Here is a 22,417-nt window from a genome sequence, read left to right on the forward strand (position 1 = left end):
CCACCCGCTCGCTTTTTGGACACGTCAAAGCCACCGAGACACGCAGCTGCCAACTCACCGCCCGCCACATGTCGCCCAACCAGAGGCGCACAGCAGGGAGAGAACCCGCTGTTTGTTGTTCTCTTCTCCGTACCACCGTGAGAGGAACAAATGGACTATCCCTGGCCACAAGCTTACGGGTTGGCGCTGCAGGGCTCCGAGACACGCCTCGGCCACATGTTTTGCGCTCAACCGCTCATTGTTTTCTCCACTGACCTTTTTCGGGGGCGATGTGGATCGTGACCCGTGGGCCCGACCTGTCAGGCGCACCATGCCACGTGCACCACTTGGGTAGTACTAGTACTACTCCTACCTGGTTATTCCAAACAGCCATCATAGGAGCATCTCCGGTGAGAAAACCTGATCAGGTTTGAGATGATTGAGGGGCGTCGTCACACGCAATGTGTCCAAAACAGCCATGGACCCATGGTGGCACAATCACGTGCACTCCCGGCTGATCCTGATGTTCATGTGTCATCTGATGGTAATCAACTGGAGTAGTACCCACTCCTTTTAGGGCATGCATGTATAATGGAAGACATAAATAGAGTGTCAACACTGACTGAAGACACTCATATGGACACTCGTCTTTTAATTGAGGCCACAGTTAAGTAGGTTCTTCAAAACCCGAAGTAACTGAATGAAGATTCTCTATCCCACAGTGCGTATCCCAACAAAAAAAACTACAGATATTAATTCTCTCCTACCCCTGCCGGCAACGCATCTCTCTCTCCTCCCTCTTTCTTGTCACCCATCTCTATGCTCTCTCCCTCCCTCAACTTGCTCTCTGCTTTCTCCCCCTCTCTCAGCAAAGCGTACGGCGAGCGCCGCACGGGTCGCGGCGGTCGAGGCGGCGGACGACGAGCACGAGGTGGACAGCGAGCGCCGCGAGGGTTGTGAGGGCAACGAAGAGGACCACCGCCACTGTCGGAGCATCATCGGCGAGGGCGACGAGGAGAGCCGCCTATTCCGCTGCAGATCCATCGCCTCTGTCGCGGATCCATCACCTCCACCGCGGATCCGTCGCCACCGCCGCTCGCCGCTCTCTCTCTCTCTTGTAGGTCCGCCTCGGCGCCGTCTCGGCCTGGCCGCGCCGCGCTCTGGGAGGACGCCGAGGAAGCCATCCCGGTCCCGGTGGTCGTGACGAAGCTCCTCTCTCCCTCTTCGTCGTCGTCATCGGATTCTATGGTACATGCCGTTGCTCTTCTTCCGGCGATTCGTCCAGCGACGACTCCAGCTGTGCCAAGGGGTGGAATAGGAATACAAGCTAGGGAACCGATGTCCACAGGAGCCCGTCGCCTCCCCAACGCATCTCTTGGCTGTGTCGCTCGGCCGAAAAGTGGCGAGAGACACGTCCCTCAGCCGAGGGACGCGCTCCATCATAAGGAGTCGGCACAGATGGAAAAGCGGACGTTCGTCGATGAGGGAACGACCAGAGACGCATTGAACATGCCCTTACCGTCCCGTCGATGATCTGACTAATTTGCGGCGGCAGCAACAAACGAGAATACTACTACGAGATTCTTACTACGAGATTCTTACTGTTACAGATTTACAGTTAGTGGAGTACTACCTCCTTTTTTTTCCCTTTGAAAAATAGGTGCACGACTGTACTGCCTGCACACCTCATCGATCGAGCGTGCTGCATACTGCCCTGTTCCATAGTGTCACCGTTGTGACATCCTGTTGGGCCCTTTGGTTGCTAGTTGACATCATCGATGAGTCACGGCCTGAGAGCTGGAGCATACATGCCAGTAGCACTACAGTAGCAGCCCTACACACTTACGTCACCCACCTATACAAACACAAGAACGCGACGCCGTGGCGGCGATAATACACGCGAAAGTTTACCTAGTTTAGGTCTCGGATGGAGACTCTCCCGTTTTGGTTGGATACGATGACTCCGGCGGTTGCCGTTGCCCCCACCCGTTGTTCGCGAATCGCGACCACGGCAGGCAGGCACGAGGTTTGTCGCCCGCTACGACGATATTGAATGGAAAACCCGACCACGCTGACCTGTAAAGCAAACGCCCCTTCTGAATAAAGTAGTAAAGCGCCTGACCGGCCACTGCCGAGGCAACACTTGGCAGAGAACGCACGGACACCGGTGAGATCTGGACTTGTACGGCGCCCTACCACCACTAGAGGACGAGGCGACGAGCTTGTGGCCGAGAAGAGATCACCAAGGTTTAGCGAGGCCACGTCGCGACCTCATGGGCGCGCACTGACCCAGGCCAGAGCTGTTGGACACGGGGCACGTTACGTGTCCGGGGTTTCCCTTTTGATCTTGAGTAAAGGTTTGGGGAAGTCGGTGGAGCCGTGAACGCATGCGCGCAGATGCACTAGCGTTTTGTTTGGTGTTGCGGATTAGTCGTTACGGTTCGTTATAGACGTCTAGTGTTCACTGCTATTTCTTTTTAGATCCGCCAATACCAACGATGATACAGACCAGTGGATGAACACCACGTCGTCCGTCTCCACTCCGCCTGCGTACATGTTACAGGCGTCCACCATGAGGGGTAACATGGCTGATCACTGAGTTTGGACCTAATTGTGACTTGAAGGAGGAGACGGCATGGCCAAGATGGGCCTCGTTGTTGGACACGGCCCATAAGGTGGAATCATGCTGGGCCTGGGCTAAGTAGCAAGAACTGAACATGTTACACGATACGAACAAGTTACAAGAACAAGAAAGTCGTGCAACTCTGCTACACTTTTTACATACGGCAACAAACCAAATCATCGCGCGGCGGCTCGGCTCGCGGTACGACCGTACGAAGCGTACAACTCTCTGCTATACTCACCTCCCGGTGATGGAAGTGGATGTCATGGAGCAGAAACTGAGCTGCCCTCCGGTGAACAGCACGCCGACGTGCGGCAGCTCGATCTCCTGCCGCTTGCCGTCGGGAGGCCAAACAAACGCAGGCTTCTCGAACGGTGGCTCCGGCGCAGGGGCTCCGCCGACCAGCACCTGCACGGCCGTCCTCATGGACGGCCTCTCCCTCGGGCTGGGGTGGCAGCACGCCAGCGCCAGCCTCGCCGCGCGCTCCACCTGAGCCTCGTCGTACGCGCCACCGAGCACCGCGTCGGCCGCCTCCAGGACCGTCCCGTCGCCGTAGTGCCTCCACATCCAGTCCACGATGTACATCGGCTGGCGGCGGCCGTCGTGGTCATGCTCCTGCTGGCGGTTGTGGTACGTCACGGAGCTGCTCGGGCTCCTCCCGGTGAGCACCTCCATGACGAACACCCCGAACGCGTACACGTCCGTGTCGAGGCTGGCGCGTCCGGTGAAGAAGCACTCGTACGCCATGTAGCCGCGGGTGCCCGCCACGGCCTGCGTCGAGTGGTGCGTCACCTCGTCGAGGTGGATGACACGGGCGAGGCCGAAGTCGCCGAGGCGCGCGCTGTACTCCTCGTCGAGCATGACGTTGCTCGCCTTGACGTCCCTGTGGAGGATCCGGCTGCTGCTCCCGTGGTGCAGGTACTCCAGCGCGGACGCCACGCCGCAGATTATCTTGTACCGTCGCTCCCAGGTCAGCTCAGCCGGTCTAGCACCGCCATACAGGAGCTTGTCCAGGCTACCCATGGGGAAGTACTCGTAGACGAGGAGCAGCTCGCCTCCCTCGTGGCACCACCCGATCAGCTTCACGAGGTTGCGGTGCGAGAGCTTGCTGATCGTGTTCACCTCCGCGACGAACTCCTGCTCTCCTCGGTTGGAACTGGATTTGTTGTTCGCTGCCACCCGCTTGACGGCCACCTCCATGTTCATGCTGCTCAGGTAGCCGTGGTACACGGTGCCGAAGCCACCTCTGCCGAGCTTGCGCGAGGAGCTGAAGTTGGCAGTCGCACGCCTGAGCTCCTTGAGCTTAAATTTGACAGGGCCATGGGCGTCGATCATCTTCTCGAGGTTGCGGTAGGCGAGCCTTCTCTTCCGCGTCGACCTTCTCCACACCAAGAACACAAGAAACGAAGACATAGCAAATAGTATGAAGGCAACGAGAGGCAGAAGCACCTTTCTCCCATGCCTTCTTCCGGTCGTGATATCGTCGTCGATTGTGGCAAAGTTCCAAGACTTTATTTGGTTCAGCTCGGTGAAATCACCTGTTGAACCTGCAAATCCCACATATACGTCGTCGAATAGAAATTGTGATAGATCGACGGACCAAGCTTTGGAACCATAGTGCGCCCCAGTCGTGTCGAACTGGATTAAAATTGCCACCAGTACTTGCTCTGTACTATTGTAAGTGATCCTGACCTGTACATCAGCACCACTCGAGAGGATTAATGAAACATTGCTTAGAGGGTACGGATCCAAAGATCCGATGCTGTTGATGTCGAGCCCAACGTGATTGCCGTCAGTTTCGTTGACGCTCATCCTCGTGTCGAATTCCACGGCTACAATTCGGTTCTTCGGATCGCCATCTGTCCGGTTGTTGCAAATGCCGAGCCACTGCCCGCTGCTGTCGGTAGGCAGTTCCGGGTTATTCGTCAGGATGAAAGCCATTCCTTCTCCTGTCTGATTCCGTGGAAGGATGTTGAGCACGAACTCCGTCCTGAACGATGTCAGCGCCGATCGCCGGCTGTTCCACAGCTTGAGCGTCTCCCTTGCGTAGAGCACTCTTCCCGATCGGTGGCTGATGTCGCCGGTGCTCGGTGTGATCACCAGGGATCCATTTGCTATTCCGGAGCCTGCGCTGAAGTTGAAATCGGCCTTGTTGGGAGTGCCAAAGCTTGGGTAAGTGAACTGTAAGCAGCTACACGTTCTGTCAAGTATGATAAGTGCAAGGGAAGCTACAAAGGAAAAGCAAAAGGTGGTAGAGTGGAGGATTGCCATGGCTAGCAAAATGGTTCTTGGTGTTTTCTGGTAGGCATCGGCAAGAAGGCAGAAGAGATGAATTCATAGTAGTCATAGCTTCTCTGTGATGCAGTAATGCTATGCCTTCAAAACAAAGTTTTGGTGAAAGGAATTTGTGGCCAAATTGGAACTTGGAACTTCGAAGAGTCAGTCAACGGCATAAGATTGTCTAGCTGCAAGGGACTAACCATCGCAAAACATGTGTGCACTAAACAACGAAGTTGAACATAGAAAATACTCAGGTAGAGGAATCGACGTTCACATGAAGTTTAGAGAAATTAAGAATGCCATTTAAGAATTTTGAAGTGTAGTAGTAAACTAGTAATCCCCTATAAAATAGGACATCCATTGATCCATATACAAAGGACGAGGACTCAAGGAGAAGAAGATAATGTTCAGTGACATATCGCTATTGCCAAGTCTGAACTCTGAAGGACTGGAGAAGAAATTATTGAAGCTAAACAATTTCTTATAGACCAAGATTCGTCATCAATGCGGAAATGGTCTCCCGATCACTAAGGTGTTGTTCTTTTCTACTGAAGAGACGAAGATTAAGATTTTTACGCAAAACGATATGGTATTAACGTATGATTGATTGAGTTTTAATTATTACAAACTTGAAAAATAGATTTATATGATATTTTAGAGCAACTTTCATATAGAAAGTTTTCGCACGAAACGCATCGTTTAGCAGTTTGAAAAAGTGTGCCACGAAAATCTTAATCTTCATCTAATTCTCGTTGGAGAAAAGAACGAGACCTAATTTGAAACTGATGAAGATGAGGATTAAATTGGTGTATGTGAAACAAGAAAACTATCAGCACATAATTAATTAAGTTTTAATTATTACAAACTTGACAAATGGATATATTTGATATTTTAAAGCAATTTCTATATATAAAGTTTTTACACATAACACAACATTTATTAGTTTGAAAAGCATGCTAACGAAAACCAAGATAAAATATATATCTTAATGAGAAAAAAAAGTCGCATTAGTGATTCAAGTATAATAATTTGTGGGAACTACTCCATTTCTCGTAATATAAATGATTTCTCGTCATAGAAATGGAGAGCAATGTCTTTGCCTGGTGGATAGCCACAAGAAAAACTCTAATTGAACCGTAGAGAAGGAAAATGGACACGGTGGTGATAAACTGATAATTGTGTCATGGCAAATTTAAAAGGAGCGAAAAGAGCGTATCTTCTAAGCGATGGCACACTCACCTTCTGAAGTCCTTAACTGATAATTGTGTCATGGCGGAACCGGGGGCTGGATGACAGAGCCAAGGAGGACTGCGTCGGCTTGGCCTCACGGCAGCGGAGGACGAGGGGAGCGGCGGTGGCTCGGCCTCGCGATGGCTCGTCGCGGTGGGCCTCGGCGAGAGCGATGGCCTTGTCGGCTATGGCGGCCCTGTCTATTGCTTGTCCTCTTCACCCTCACGGTCACTAGCTTGGTCTCCGACGACGGCTCTGACCATCGCAAAAAGGCCAACGAGGCGCTCTTCCATCTTAGATACCATCGTCAGACCCGTTAGATTTGTGGTGATAGCGCGCGCGGGGCGGGGTGTGGGTTACGTTGGGTTGAGCAAGCAACCAGCTGATTGTGTCCACTCGATGTGCAGTGTGTCCCAGAGTGACAGCGTAACATGAGGGCGCTACAATGGCTAGAGCAAGGGTCGTTGCTGCTACTGCTTCGGGGAGAAGGAAACGAGGAATACATCAACCCGCATCGTAGTTCTTGCCGGACATGTCGACTTCTCCTCGCCCATATCCTGGGAACCCCACTTCCTCACCGCTTGCGACCCAGGTGGCAGCGGTGGCCTCCTCAGCCATCGCCGCCGCTCGGCCTCCTCGGTGAGAGACGGTGTTAATGCCGAAATTTGGTAAGCACTTAACAGAATTATCATATCGTCAATAGTCGAATTACTGCTATACGGTTAAGGAAATTAATCTATCAAAGTAAGCTTATCTAGAAGTGACCGAGTTCAAGAAGAATGTGACATGGCAAGTTATCTATTAATTAAAAATAGTTTGTTAGTTTTTTTTTATCTTTAGGAAAATGTGTTTAGTGTCCTATAAGGACTTTATGTTTTCCTTTTATCTTTAGGAAACTTTATTTCTTGTCCTACAAGGACTAGTATCCCCTATGGGTATAAATATGTACAGCGGTCATTGTAAACTATCTCACGATAAATACAATTATTCTCGGCGCATCGCCACCCTCTTTCCCGAGGTTTTTACTTATCAACTGGCGGAATCTGACACCTGACGCGGGACTGCATCGGTTCAGTTCGATCTCCGGCGAAGGGGTAAGCCCTATGTTTCGCCGGCCCTAGTGAATCTATTGGCTACATTGGTGTTGTTCAAGACTGCATCGCTTCGATCTCTTGGATCCCTCTGGTTTGGTTAATATATTTGCTTACCTGATATCTCAATTCCATCTCTAGTTGCATTGTATTTAGAGACGCATCGGTTTAGTTGGGACTGTCTCGGTTAGGTCCGATCTTCTGTCTTAGCCGATATATCTCTACAATCACAATGCTGTTATAAATAGATTTGTTATATCCATCACATTAGACAGATCTATCGGCTCATCGGGTATTAGATTATCATATACAATCTCGTGCTGCATCGGTTAGGTTCGACCTACTAGATTGTTGTTGATAATATAAGTCTTGTTAAGCCGATAGGTTCATGCTAATGTTTTATCGGGACGCTAACCGATAAGTTATCTGGAGGTTGCATCGGCTTATAAGGATAGCATATACATATAAGTTGGATTTAGCCGATGACAACAGAGGTTTCATTCATCTATCTAATCTTGTGGATTTTATGACATCGGACCTCCAGCCGATGTATTCTTTAACCTTCGGATCAGTGCTTATTCTATCATATCATTGTTAGCTAAATAGTTTCTATTGGATCATATTATTGCTATATTTTATTATCATCAGCCGATTATCTTTATATCATTATCTACATTGGACATATAGCCGATAGCTCAAAACCCTAGCGCCATCGGCTGGTATCGGCATTGACTGGAATCGCTCCATCGGCTTGTTAGCCGATCGGCTCATTGATATGCTATTTGCATATCTTGTCAGTTGCAAGATCAAACTGACTGGCACGTTCGCACCTCATCAACCTTTGAACCTACACTGGAGCTAAACAGATCTCCCAAGCCAGTGTGTGTTTTTCGCGTCAACAGACGGCTCCACCTCGGGCCATGTCGGCGCCCAGCTCCTGAACCATCGAAGCTGTCGACCGCCCTCCCCCCCCTCGAGCTTGTCGGTGTCAGCGTCGGTGCCACCATCCTCTCCCACCGACGAGGTACCAGCTAGCTCCGACTCTTCTTTCGTCAAGCACCATCTTGATCTTGTCGGTCCTCGCCGTCGCCTCGGCTACAAACAGAGAGAGAGAGAGAGAGAGAGAGAGAGGAGAAAGGGGGAACAAAGAGGAAACAATCACTTGCCCATGAGTCCCATGTATTATTTTTATTATTTTCGTTATTGTAATACCACGTCAGATCACAAAGACTAAGTCAATGCAACACATAGACGCCACATCAACGAAAACCACTGGGGAGCTATTTTACACGGTTTTAATAGTTGAAGGGGTCAACATACCCGGTTTTACAATTAAGGGATATGAATCGAATTCGACCTATAGTTAAGGGAGTCCAGGTGGACTTTTTCCAAGATCAGATGACGGTTGGAAGTTTACCAAAGCAAAGATAAGATGTCCCTTTTCAAAATTTCAAACATAGCTTTGAAAGGCTGATTTACTATTCAGATCAAATCTGATGTACACATGTGCAGAACATGCGGGAAGATATTACACTGTGGAGTATTATTCAGATCAAGTCCGATGGCGAGACATATTAGTACATTGATGGCACATAGTTCTTCGTCTCAATCTGTAGGATTCTCCGTTGTTCAAAATTTCCCCACATGTAGAGTGCAAAAACCGTACAAGGAAATAACACAACCAACATAAACCAAATCGCTTCTGTCACCTGTGACCTGTCCACTCCTGCCTGACTGCCTTACTGTCGAAGTCGCCAGCCGTGATGAACTTCCAAGATTTGATCTGGTTCAGTTCAGTGAATTCCCCGGTTGAACCCGCAAACCCCACATATATCTCCTCCGAAAGATAGCGTGATAGATCAATGGGCCAAGCCTGAACAACAACATGCAGCCCTCTGGTACTCAACTGCATCGCTTCTACTATCAACAATCGAAACCTGCTTTTGTAGCTGATACTGACGAACAAATCGAAACCACTCGAGAGGAAGATAGAAACGTTACTGAGTGGATACTGCACGACGGATCTGATGCCGTTGACGTCGAGCCCGACATGGTTGCTGTCAAGATCCTCGTCGTAGCTCTTCCTCGTGTCGAATTCCACGGCCACAATCCGGTTTGCCGGCGACCCGTCAGTCTGCTCGTTGGCGATGCCGAGCCACTGGCCGCTGCTGCCGCGAGGCGACGAGAGGTTGCTGGTGAGGATGAAGGCTAGGCCTTCACCGGTCTCGTTCTGCTGCTGGTTTGGGAGGATGTTCAGCACAAACTCTGTCCTGAAGGATGCTACTGTTCTCTTCTTGCTATCCCACAGTCTGAGTGTCTCCCTAGTGTAGCATACTCTCCCGGATTGGTTAGTGATGTTCCCGGTGCTTAGTGTGATCTGCAGGGATCCATTGGCGATCCCTGAGCCTGGGCTGAAGCTGAAATCATCCACGCTGGTTGTGTCAAAGTTGGGGAAATTGAAGTGCAAGCAACTGCAGGTGCTGCCTAGGATCTGAAGAGATGTTGAAGCTAGCAGAGAGAGGCAGAGGATGCTACTGGGAAGTTTCATGGTTCTTCTGATCAGTACAAGACGGACGGAGGAAGGAATTATATAAGTTTGTAGGAAGGAATTACTTCTCAAAGGAGGGAATTGCAGGAGTGAAAAGGTCAATCAGGGGCAGTTCTCGTGACAAACTGATCACAATCAAGTGACACAATTCACAATGGAAGAGGTCCAACAGTGCGAATTAGTGCTATTGGCAGATTGCCCATCGATGACAGAAATGAATCATGCCCATCCAATAGATGAAGGGGAGTTGTCCATCAAGTAGGATTGCATGTAATTAATGTTAGGTTAATCCCACTTGGGAGGAATTGAAATATTGCGAGTCTTTGACAGTGCCCAGCTTTGAAGCATTCAGATGGCAAAAATGTGTTACTGTAGGAAACAATTTTCTTGGTTGTTCATGCTTGATCTCTTGGTATCGATGGGCAGTTTACCACAATTGATGATCAACAAACACGTTAGAAAACAATAAAACTCAGATATATTGATAAACCACCAATCCCAACTCCCATCTGATCGGCCTTCCAATGGGTGTGCTTATTCTAAGGAGAGTACTAACAGAACCACTAAAATGTGTAGGCCAATTCCAAGAAGGCATAGGGTTAATATGTGCAAAGTATTATACTATGCAAGAAAAAAGAACCATTAGGAAACTTTGAAGTATATGATTACACTGGAACGAAAGGCATCAACATAACTAGGTTAATTAGCATGTCAAGAAATGCCATTTAACCCTGAAAAGCTCGAGGGCCCCCCTGAGTCAACAAATCCGCGAACTGAAATTTCAGGAGTAGACTCATCCCCATCTTGTAGGAGCTCATGATCAATGAAAACAACCACAACCGTGATGTCATCATGGAAGAAGCGGCGTACTCCTTTCTCAAGTTTCTTGATATCATTGTACTTCATTTCCCTCTTCCGGGCAGCTTCTTTCAAAGCTGCTTTTACTAACCTCCTTGCAATACCCTATAAAATAAGGAAAGAATAATTTAATATCTGCAAAGAGAACAAATGTCATCAGCATAACAACAAAACAAAAAGGATTGCACATACTTCTCGTGGATTGTTGTGGACAATTTCAACTGCTTGCTGGTTTGTCAAGTGCTCCCATAATCCATCCGATGCGAAGATAAAGAAACTATCTTGTGAATGAAGAACTCTCGTATATATAGACGGCTCTGATGTTAGAACAGGCCGTCGTAGAGGCTCAGAAAGGTGGAAACGGGTCATAGATGGATCAAGAGCGAATTCTTGCTTCTTCAAGTATGCATCACCTATAGACCTTGAAACCTAAGAGAGTAAATCAGAAAAATGTTTCGAAGAAGAAAATTTAATGAGATAAACAAATAAGTTTCATATGGCTATTCCATAAAATGTACTATTGAACATAGAAATGCAATTTGATGATCAGTTGATCACCTGCTACTTGTCACAATGGAATAGTAGAGATACAGTTTTAGTAACAGTTTAACATAGCGGCAGCAAACAGGTTAAACTGTTAACACTATTTGCAGCCCCTATGTTAAACTTACTAAAATCATATGAAATTAACTCTATTCCACTACTATAATTGAGTTTATTTTATCTGCCTGCCACTACAATTCTTGCTTTTACCACAACAAATAAGCAGTCATGAACAGAAACATTCCATAAAAGTTTTGCCTACCTGTATTATGCCTTTGATGCGCCATACACCATTCTTAAGAACAACAATTTGCGAATCGTCGGGATGAAGGGATCGAAGTTCCTGCCTCACTTCTTCCATGCTTGCATTGTGGTCTCTTGTTAGCTGCTCAGCAACAATTTTGTTTGACCCGGTTAAACAACCAACAACTGCCCGAGAATCTCCAAGATTGGCCAGGTAGAGTGTTCCTTTCCATATGATACCTACTAGACAGCAAGACCCAATAGAGGCAATAGAAGGCTTTATTAAATGTGTCCTGCGCACAAGTGACAAGAAGCCTTCCTCTGTAGCAGAAAAGGCATTTCGAACAATATCCTCCGAAATTGTTCCACGCTCTTGAGCCAGACCTGGAATACAGTAACAACATGAATAAGTCAAGTTCCTTAAGCACTCCGTCACAAGTAGCGAGTTGAACAAAGAAATGAAGGACAGAGACATACTCGACCACTCCTTTTTTTTTCTTTTGGTTGGAAAGATCCGATTAGTCACATTACTCTATGAAGTATAATGATAGAAGTCACAGAACCAAGATAGTATATTCCCTTCTTTTTAGAGTAAAGTTGGTAATAGAATTACATTAGTAATTGCAGGGAAACACAAAGAACAAACATAGGTCATTTCATTACCCATTGTATTCATGATAAAAGGGTATATTACCTCTGGGCCAGCATAAGCCGGACAAGTTTTATTAAGAAGGGAAGGGTTTTAAATTGACATGTGGGCCGATAACTATTGCAGATACAATACTGCAAACAATCTCCACCATGATAATTCGGACATAAGGAATATCTACATCCATTGTGCATTTAACCTCAAGATTAATAATGACATAAATAGACAAAGTTTTGACTTTTAAGAAGGTTTTTTTTTTAGAAACGGGACTTTTAAGAAGGTTTGACTATATAGATACACCAAGACACCCCTCTTTTTTTTTAACTGCCGGAGTGTATGGTACACTAAAACAATTGAAAATTCAACGCTAATGATCCAAGACTATCAAATATGACAAATTTAAACCTATAATTCCAGAAAAGAGGTGTACCAGTGCACATGCAACCCTGAAAAACAATTGAAGAAATGAACTATACTAACTACCAAAAATTCAACGCTAATGATCCAAGACTATCAAATATAACAGATTTAAACCTATAAGCCTGTGAAACATCCTGCAATCTACACCCAGCTGAAATGAGTAAAGTGGATTCATCAGGAGAGAGGAGCAAACGTACGGACGAGGTGCGCGGCAAGGTGGTTGGAGATGAATCGGGAAGCCTCCGCGCCGCCGTGGCCGTCGTAGACGCCGATGAAGGTGGCGGCGGCGCCAGTCTCGACCTGGCTGTGGTCCTCGAGCACGTCGTTCGCCTGCACCACGGCGAAGGAGAACTCGCCCGCCGCGTGGCGCACGAGGTCCCGCGACCACAGCAGCAGGTCGTCGGCGTCGCCGCCGCTGCCGCTGCCGTCTTCCTCATCCCTCCTCGTAAGCGCGTACCTCCGGACCCGGTCCCAGCACGCGGACGCAATCCTCTCCAGCCACGGCCACATCCCTCATCTCCCTGCTAAGCTTGCCCCCTGTGTCACCGCCACCCCTCCCCAAATCAACTCGGAAACCCCCCCCCCCCCCCCCCCCGGCGCAAAGATGCGATGTTTTTGTTGCCTATTGCACAATTCCAAGACCAAGAATCACTCAATTTCACCTGAAAAGGTAGCAAAGAATTGTACATTCGGTTAGATTTCACCACTCAATACGAAATGCGGCGGAAACCCTGCGTTAAACATTCAACTCCTCTCCCACCTTTAGCAAGTGAAATTTGCACCTAACGGCCAAGAAAAACAATCGCAAACTCCTCAAGACGCGCCACCTTTTGTGGCAGCAACCGCCGCTCGGTTCCCCGGGATACTACGTGAGTACGTAGGATCTAATAAGGATTGGCCGGAGAAGCCGTGGGAATCGGTGGTGCTCGGATGCGAATCGCGATTCGCGAGGTTGGAGGAGGGAACGAGTTGTCGAAGACGAGGAGAGAGAGAGAGAGAGAGAGCTCCTCCCGTCCTCCGCTCAGTGTGCGTTAGTGGGGGCCCTGTACCGATTTTATATAAGAGTTTCGCGAATATGTCCCTGAGTTTTTAGCTATTTTTGGAGAGCTTCACTGATAAGAGAAAGTGCAAAAGGCACAAGGAAAAAAAAAGGGTAAAAGTGCACCTTCTGATCGTGATTGGTTCAGGATGCCTTTGACTTTCGCCTATCTTTCACCTTTTTTTCTCCCTTTTGGATAGGACAAGCATTTGCAAAACACTGAAATCCAGTGATTTTCTTTTTTGCGTTTTTCTCACTTTGGTGAACTACATCGTTCATCAAAGAATAGTCAGCAGGAGTCAGGTGATTTCTCTCCTACACATCTCCAGATACTGTAAAGCGAGATTACAGCATCAAAAAAGCTCAGGAAAAGGGGTTAATGGACAGCTACATTAATCCAACCAAACCGTGCCCACTCCATGGTAGTCGGAAGAAGTAGTAGTAAAAAAACACGAAAAGCAGTTCTAGAACTTGGCATACAGATTGACATCAACCGCACCGAGGCAGATGAAACGAGAGGTTGTATATATTCGCGCCCAGCGCACAGTACAGCTCCGTGTATCACGATAAGTACGTAAGCGATCGATAGCATATCTCGCTTTACAGATAAAAAGCGCAGGAAAAGGCTGGCCGAGGGGCGCGCTGAAAGATCAGTCAAACAGTTTGCATCACTGAGAACCTGTGACACCGTTGCGCTCGCGGCCGGACCGTCTCGATCGCTAATTGTATGCCGACCAGAGCGATCAGCACTAGCTGATGTTTACATCAGCGACCCTGCGTGCGTTACCCTGTTCTTCAATCACGGTATCGATCCGTGATCTCTGTAGTACGATCTCTTCGCTGCAAGTTCAGGCTTAGAAAGCACGTTACTTCGTCTTTTCCAAGCGGGGCGAGCTAGTAGCTAGCTAGTTGTATGATGCTCTGATCCTCATGCATTAAAAAGGACAGCCAAGCCAAGATTGTGGAATGTGATCTCCGATCATCAAAACCGACTATAAGCGCGTTCGTCTTTCACTCACCTTGTGTCCTTGTGTGACAATTGAATGCGGATCGATAGAATCATTGCACATGTCATCAGCGACCGGTGTGCGGTGGGGCTATACCCTAGCCGAGTTTAGTTATAAACTTTTTTTTTTCAAACTTCCAACTTTTTCATCACATCAAAATTTTCTTACACACACAAACTTTTAACTTTTCCGTCACATCGTTCTAATATCAACCAAACTTTCGATTCTAGCGTGAACTAAACAAACCCCCTGTCTACCGATGTAGCATATGCAACCAGCACTCAGCAGCCAATCAGCTTGACTTCCGGCCTTCAGAGTTCAGAAAGTCCATATCAAAAGTCCACGCATGGCATGAAACCCTCGCCTCCCGTGTGCTTTTCTCTCTTTTAGGTAGGTATCAGGTGTGTGAATATGGATGGTTGGTCGCGCTTTTCACGGTGGCGGAGAAGCGCGCCTGCCGATGATAAGGGTGGAGAGATCGATCGATCGATCGGTGATGATGTGTAAGCCAGGATCAGAACGTGGGTGGGGTGGGTGCCGTCAGAAACCACCACGGAGTCTCGTGGACTTCCTCACACATGGCACGGCCGATCTCTCGGGGAGGCTGCGCAAATCGTGCATCAACAGGAGGATGCCGGCTAATCGCCGGCGTGGTGGAGGTGGTGGATGTGTGCGTAATTAGGTCGGCAATGAGTGCTCCAAGTAATAAAGGGGGCGAGATGACACGGAAAGCACTACCGGCGGCGGAGAGTTCGCGGGTGACGCGCAGGACGGCGGCCCAACTGGCTGGAAGGACTGGCTGGTGGGCGTCGTGGGTGAATTGGGCCTTTCGCATGCTTCGCGGCCCATATTTACCCCTAACTCGCGTGTGATCCGCAACTGAATAAAGCCCGTAGTGCAGTGCAGCCTGAACAAAAAGGCCGGAAGAATCAGTAAAGCACCTGACGCAGAGAAATCATACAGGTTCTCAAATCTGAACCTGCTCTCTAATCTCTATGGTGGAAAAGGTCCGGGGATAACCACTTTTTTTGTAATTTTAGTGAGAGAGCGACGCTCATGTGAATATATATGGCTGTAGCAATCAGGATTAACGACATACACTAGAGAAAGGTTGGCTAGTTTTGGCGCCATTGGAGCTGTCAAAGTCGATACTCCGAACCTGCAATCTCAACAAGAGGGATAATGGGATATTCCGGATGGGATCACCCCTTCTCAGGAGTCAGGATGGGATCATCTGCAGACGGACCGCTGTGCGAGACATCCATTATCACCAACCGCGTGGCGGATTTAGAAATTTTCTTAAACTCGGACAAACTAAATAATGGATAACTAGTACACACGTTAATCCATATAATTAACCGTTGACATGAACACATCCGATGTAGTGAGGCTTAATTGCTTTGCTAATTTCATTGATAGCACGGCTTCTTTAGATTGTACAGGGGTTTGATTAGCTAGTTTTTCTAAAAAAACTACTGAGTATTACATACCTGCCAAATGGTTGCATATAGCGGAGCCCGGGCACATTGCCCGTGCTAGCCGGGCTTTGGCTCCACTATTACCACCCGCACATACACCATCCGTGCAATAAAAATGAACTTCTGACAAAAGTTAGTTTTTTTTAACGAGGGGAATACATCTTACACGCCCTTCGTCCTATGAAACCTAATCTTACTTATGAATCTAGACGTGTGTGCCTAATTTATTGTTAGGATTTGTTTTTTCTTTGAGATAGATTGTTAGGATTTGTTTTTTCTTCGAAATTGTTTTACTATATATAAGTGGTGTAAATTGTTCACTACTCTCTCTGTCCCAAATTATAAGGGCTATATTTTTTTCATAGACTTCAATAACATACTTTTGACTAGTGCCTTTTTTGGCAAAATTGGTTATATAGTATCAAAAGTTTACGTTTTTTGTTTTATAGCACCGAAAGTTATCGGTTCACTTTAATAGCACCCAAAGTTCACCATGTTCCCATTTTTAACACTTCCGTCAATTCTCGATCGTTTTCCGTCCGTCTTGATCCAGCCACACACATGATACGACGTTTCTACCCCTCACAAGTACAAGTATAATGCATGTCAATGAGGGGTAGAAATATCATATCATGTGTGTGGCTGGATCAATAACCATCAAGACGGACAGAAAAATTGACGGAAGTGCTAAAAATGGGAATACGGTGAACTTTGGATGCTATTAAAGTGAACCGGTAACTTTCGGTGCTATAAAACCAAAAACGTGAACTTTCGATGCTATATAACCAATTTTGCCTGTTTTATTTCATTATATGATCCCATCAAATATAAATTAGCATCACATAAAAGTACTTCAAAATATAAATCTAGTGATGTAACATATATAATACTTAGTATAGATATACTTTCTCCGTTTCACAATGTAAGTCATTCTAACATTTTCTACATTCATATTGATATATATATGTCTAGATTCATTAACATCAATATGAATATGGAAAATGCTAGAATGATTTATATTGTGAAACGGAGGGAGTCATTAGTATGATTACTAGTCAAAAGTTACCGAGTTTGAATTTGGGACGGAGGGAATAGTATGGATCTACATGTTCAAATTCACGTATTGTAATTTTTACCGTTGTCATACGACAACCATTTTGCCTGGCCAAAAATACGACAGCCATTTTGACCCGTGATGTGACAGCAAACATTTGACGCAGTAACACAGCCAACACTTTTGAGCGTCAAAGTGGTGCACACAAGAAAACGCCTCTATACTTTCGTAACGACCAAATCAGAAAATCTTAAAACTTCGCCGGCCGGAGAGGCGCCGGAGCTAGGCGCTGCGTGCCAAAGCACCATTTGGCACGGCCCGCCTCGTGCGACTTTTTCCTCTTGTCCCCTCGACAAATCTATGCACGGCCCGTCACCATGCAAACCACAACGAACAGTGATGTGCCACTAGCAGCAGAGACCTGTCATCCACACGCCCCCGCCGGCGACAATGGCGCCGCCGCCGTCGTCATTGCTTCGCGACCTCCTCGCCGCTGATGGCTTCAGAAACCGTCGCAAGCCGCCTGACAGTAACCCTCCGGCCGCCCCAAGGACCACGAGCATGCCCCTCCAGCACCGGCGGCCGAGTAGGCCAGCACGGTCGCAGTCCGACGTCCTCACCCGCAGCCGCCTCAGAGAAACAAACAACGTCGGTACTAGCGATGGCGACGGAGTCGACGCCGGCGAGGAGCAGCGGACCGCCACACGGAGGTCATCGGCGTCGCTGATGAGCGCGAGGAGCTACAACAACAACAAGGACAGCGGCGGCGGCGCCATGAGGGGCGGCTCAGCTGCCGCGGTACCGGCTCTCGACGAGTCCGTGCTCACCGCGTTGATCTCCCTGGTCGCGGGAGCCGTGAAGCGGTTCGTCAGGGACGAGGGCTTCCGCGCGTCGCTCCGCGGCGGGTGCATGTCGTGCCTCGGCGGCGAGTCCAACCACCGGGCGGTCCTGGACCTCCGCGTGATCGTGCACACCGTCGAGAGGGCCGCGAGCGAGGGGCTCGACGACCCGCGCGACCTGAAGCGCGCGTCGCTCAGGCTGCACGCCATGGCGTCCCTCGACGCGAAGGAAGCGGACGCGGTGAGCGCGGCCGGCGTGCCCTACCAGCGCCTCGCCGCGTGCGCGCACCTGTACATGTCCGTCATCTCCAAGCTCCAGGAGAAGGACCACTCCTCCGCGGTGCACGTGCTGGAGGCCTTCTGCTTGGCGCCGCACGAGGCCCGCACATCCCTGCTTCCCGCGCTCTGGGACAGGCTCTTCCGCTCGGGCCTCTCGCACCTCAAAGCGTGGCGTGACCGCGAGTCGGCGACCGCGGCGAGCTCGGATACGAGGGTGAAGGACGTGGAGAAGATGTTCGTAGAGGCAGTGGACGATGGCACACGCGCGCTCGCATGCTACTACAGAGATTGGCTTCTGGGGCGCAGCCAAGCCATGTCTCTCCCGGTTGTTCCTGCTCCTCCCAGCACCGTTCTTGCCAGCGCGCTGAGGTTCTCGACGTCGACGTCCTATGACATTGGCTCGGATGTCGCTTGTAGCTCCGGGAGTTACAGTCCAGCTGTAAAGTTTGCGCTCGACGAGACTCCATCACAATATGATCGAGAGATCGAAGAGGAAGAAGAAGCAGAGGTGGACGAGAAGACAGCAGATGCAGAAAGCGTGTTCCATGAGTGCGATGGCACTGAACCGAAGAGCTACACTCACTCACTTCAGACAGAAGAAAACGAGCTAATGCCTGACAAGCTAGCCAACGAGGCATCTGAACGAAAGGTCAGCATTTTTTTTTTCTGTGGAATTAACTTTTCTTGCATGCGCAATTGATCATGCGCGGGAAAAAGATCAAAATTCTGATGGTTTACGCCTCAAAATCTTAGAGTGAAGATGAACGGAGCAGACAACCAGATGAGTCAACGAGTTATGTGCCAATTTCTGATATCACGGCTATTGACCTTCCTACACTCGAGTTCTGGTGCGAACCTCTCTCTGCATTTTCCAATCTTTTCATGCATGTCATACTGATCTTTGCATAATTTCGTGTAAGCTTCTCAGTGAAGGGCCTGATCTCCAGAGTGACACAGATGGCAGTCAAATATCCATTTTTGCCACCATTCCTAGTGATTTCCTCTGTCCACTGACGAGGCAGATCTTCAACCGTCCGGTGACAATCGAGACAGGTCAGACGTTCGAGCGGCATGCTATAGTTCAGTGGTTCGATAAAGGCATCAGAATGTGCCCAATTACAGGTCAAGAACTTGAAAGCCTGTCGATTCCAGACATAAACCGTGTGTTAAAACGCTTGATCGATAACTGGAAGTCCGAACACTGCAAAACTCTGAACTCTGAAAGTACATGTCCTGAAAAGGAGTTAACTGCAACATTCGTAGAGAATGTCCTTTCTTCTGAATGCGAGACGTCTGAAAAACTTGAGAAGGCAAGGCGTCTTATGGCAATCGGTGGCATAGACTTTCTTCTGCATAAATTTCATGGAGGAGGAGAAGATGAGAAGGCACAAGCAGCTGAGCTCCTTTTGCTCTGCATCAGGGCAGAAGGAAGCTGCAGAAACTACATGGCCATAAGGATTTGTAACTCAAGTGTTGTTCAGCTTCTCCACAGTGAGGTGATTTCAGCAAGGAGTTCTGCAGTTCGTCTGCTTGTTGAACTGCTCTGCCTGAAAAGGTTCTGTCTCCTGTTCGTAACACCAAATGCATCCAAATATGTCTTGTATGTACATGCGCTTCCATCTCACAAAATATTTCAATTGTCACAGAAGGGAAATAGTTGAATTGTTCCTACGTGGATTGCGCACAGAGTTGACAATGGAGACTATGAATCTACTACTCGAGCATCTCCGACGCTCGCCAAACGAAGAACAAGCTCTGGGTGCTGTTCTACTCCTGCATTTTGATCATGCATTGGTATGCTGCTTTAGTCCATCTTCTGTTGCTCCTAATTGCATTTGAAGTGCTACTAACATAGGATAGAATACCAAAAACTAAAAACTTTTAGCGGAATTAAAAATTACCTTCAAACCTTATGGAGATCGGTCTGATCGGCATGTATGCACCTGTCTGATTGTGCTTGTTCCACCAGTTTGACTGGTGTAGAAGATTCGGCCTGATCGCTCACCGAGTCACCGTCATCGGTCTAACCGTTGTGTACTCTTCGGTGTAACCGTTGAACCTAAGCAAAAACACAAATCGAAAACATCTTAAAAGTAGATCAACTTTATTACTTCTAATTATGTTTATAAAGTGCAATAATAATATTTTTCTCTAAAAATTTGACTACTATTTAGGTTAAACCCAAATTTTCTCTCAGCTAAACTCTCACGAAAATCGAAACTGATAGGTCTCAACCCCTCTTCTATTCATACCCTTAGGTGGTTGCACAGAAACCATGAATCCAACTTGTACAAATGTCTTAATCCACTAAGAATCCTTCCCGTACAAGTATCCAACTTATCTCATTAAAATTCAAACTCCAATCTTCCCAAATTTGAACACCCCACAAATCTGACTCCGCTTTCCATACACACAATCCCTCTCGTATGCTTTATGGAATCTTCATTAACCACGTACATTGTTTTTTAGCTTAAGCGTCCGCATGATCTCCCAATTGTCTAGACATCAACTTCTCCCAAGTTAACTCTAGACCCATCGCCGGCAACACTCTCCCAAGGCATTAGGACACACATACACATGAATCAAACAAGAAACAATATCTGAGCACTATTTTTTTCCCCAATTTGACTTCACAGTAGCACACAATAGTATTACACATATATAAAAATCATCTAGAAGTTATAAACATGATAAAATCACAAGTATTCGAAGAAACAGCCGAAACCGATTCCGAGCAGGAGCCAGCCGGTCGGATCATTGGGGCGGCCGATCTGACCACACACTACACGCTGGTCTGACCGGCCTACTCCACCCAGTCTGACCAGTCCCACACAGTCAGTACAACTTCACCAATAAACCACCAATTATCTCACAAAGTCAATTATTTATCATAATAAAATAATAATCAAAACACTCTGATTTCACACTAACCACCTAAATTTCTTGCCTACTTTCTCTGCGTGATCTATGATATTGCTAAATTCCTACCCTCGGAGGAAAAATGTCTCTGAATAAATAACCAAGACTGTTACACAATTCAACTATGACAAAGCAATATACTGAACCTGTAGTCTGTAAATAATCTGGCAGGTGGAGCCACACAGAGATAGCGTATACAGAGAAGAGGCTGCCAAGATCATCACACATTCTCTGAGATGCTCCCTGTCTGAAGAAAATGTCGTTGCCAACATCAGGAAAGCACTGCTGCTGCTGGGAGGGCATTTCTCCTTCTCGGGCGACCTCCTTGCAGAGGACCGGATGCTGAAACAAGCCGGCTTCGTCGACGGCTCACGTGTCACGCGTGCCGATTCTGACGCTGCCGTACAGGTAATGTATCGCACAGATACAAACAATAATATATCCAACTAAAAATTTTCCAAGTTGCTCAGAGAAATTCCTCTGCGTCGATCAGGACAAGGGAAGAGACGAAGACGAGGTGTGGCTGAGGGATGTGACCGCGGCGCTACTCGGCAGCGGGAGGAGGCCGTTCCTGGAGGCGCTGTCCATGTGCATGAGCTCTCCCAACCACGACCTGGCGGCCGTGTGCCTGACGACGGCTGCGTGGCTGAGCCGGTCGCTCGCGTCGATCGACGCCGCCGACGTGCAGCTCGCCGCGTTCTCGGCCCTCATCCCGCGGCTGAAGCAGCGCCTCGCCGGCGACCGGTCGCAGGCTCAGCATCGGGTCCTCGCGTCCGTGACACTGTACAACTTCAGCAAGATCCCAGGTAATGATGCGAAAAAACTTAGCCGCACCGGGACGGCATGGAGTATAATCCGTCTGCGACGCGAGAGAAGTCAATGCCTGCATTGATTATGAACACGAGAAATCCAGTTAGGCGGCTAATGATGGATTTGGATTGCGCGCAGACTGCAGGGCCTTGCTGATGCTGCTGGCTGACGGCCTTCGCGATCACCTGGTCGAGCTCGCGGAGCTGACATGGACGGCCGGTCAACTGATCACCGAGCTCCAAGAGTGACGTTAACCTCCGCCACGACGCCCAGCGTACGCTACATGCAAGTCGCCGGAGCGCCTCTCGTGTTCGTGGAAGATTCAGCGGATGGAGCCCGCTGATTTTCTTGCCCCCTTCAGAGTTCAGAATCGTCTCAGCTCCAAACAGTTATCGGACAGAGACGGCACGCTATGTAAATGTTGATGCGTACGGTAGATTATACTATACCTTGTTTAGTCGTTTTCTCTCTTCTTGGGTAACATATTCGACGAGCCGGCCGCTGTGAATATAATTTGATTATGCCTGA

At 48.2% G+C, this 22,417-nt stretch overlaps 4 protein-coding genes and 1 long non-coding RNA gene across 6 annotated transcripts; 1 reads left to right on the plus strand and 4 right to left on the minus strand.

The window, feature by feature from the left end:
* Positions 1 to 2,681: 2,681 nt before the first annotated feature.
* On the minus strand, positions 2,682 to 6,300 carry LOC9267582 (probable L-type lectin-domain containing receptor kinase S.5). Of its 2 annotated transcripts, XM_026025163.2 has the most exons (2): positions 6,122 to 6,300; positions 2,682 to 4,733 (listed from the first exon to the last, which is right to left on the minus strand). In XM_026025163.2, the coding sequence occupies exons 1-2, from the start codon at positions 6,151 to 6,153 to the stop codon at positions 2,840 to 2,842; spliced, it is 1,926 nt and encodes a 641-aa protein (XP_025880948.1). In that variant the 5' UTR covers positions 6,154 to 6,300; the 3' UTR covers positions 2,682 to 2,839. The 2 variants fall into 2 exon arrangements, with proteins under 2 accessions (XP_025880948.1, XP_015633678.1); XM_015778192.3 differs by lacking the exon at positions 6,122 to 6,300 and having other exon boundaries at positions 2,682 to 5,347.
* A 2,608-nt stretch (positions 6,301 to 8,908) lies between these two features.
* Positions 8,909 to 9,751, minus strand: LOC136356237 (probable L-type lectin-domain containing receptor kinase S.5). The gene has a single exon (XM_066309837.1). It carries the CDS (start codon positions 9,749 to 9,751, stop codon positions 8,909 to 8,911), a length of 843 nt encoding a protein of 280 aa, XP_066165934.1.
* A 455-nt stretch (positions 9,752 to 10,206) lies between these two features.
* LOC9272700 (probable protein phosphatase 2C 43) lies at positions 10,207 to 13,487 on the minus strand. Its single transcript, XM_066310023.1, has 5 exons — positions 13,225 to 13,487; positions 12,662 to 13,126; positions 11,415 to 11,779; positions 10,802 to 11,038; positions 10,207 to 10,714 (listed from the first exon to the last, which is right to left on the minus strand). The coding sequence occupies exons 2-5, from the start codon at positions 12,972 to 12,974 to the stop codon at positions 10,463 to 10,465; spliced, it is 1,167 nt and encodes a 388-aa protein (XP_066166120.1). The 5' UTR covers positions 12,975 to 13,126; positions 13,225 to 13,487; the 3' UTR covers positions 10,207 to 10,462.
* A 3,788-nt stretch (positions 13,488 to 17,275) lies between these two features.
* On the plus strand, positions 17,276 to 22,417 carry LOC9268164 (putative E3 ubiquitin-protein ligase LIN-2). Its single transcript, XM_015778879.3, has 7 exons — positions 17,276 to 18,809; positions 18,914 to 19,008; positions 19,089 to 19,715; positions 19,807 to 19,954; positions 21,251 to 21,487; positions 21,573 to 21,885; positions 22,028 to 22,417. Exons 1-7 carry the CDS (start codon positions 17,493 to 17,495, stop codon positions 22,135 to 22,137), a joined length of 2,847 nt encoding a protein of 948 aa, XP_015634365.1. The 5' UTR covers positions 17,276 to 17,492; the 3' UTR covers positions 22,138 to 22,417.
* Positions 19,742 to 22,216, minus strand: LOC112938605 (uncharacterized). Its single transcript, XR_003241771.2, has 4 exons — positions 22,075 to 22,216; positions 21,226 to 21,962; positions 20,062 to 20,219; positions 19,742 to 19,933 (listed from the first exon to the last, which is right to left on the minus strand). It is a non-coding gene; the product is annotated as an uncharacterized lncRNA (long non-coding RNA).

The sequence above is a fragment of the Oryza sativa genome, chromosome 4, assembly GCF_034140825.1.
Source record: "Oryza sativa Japonica Group chromosome 4, ASM3414082v1".
NCBI classification, from domain to species: Eukaryota; Viridiplantae; Streptophyta; class Magnoliopsida; order Poales; family Poaceae; genus Oryza; species Oryza sativa.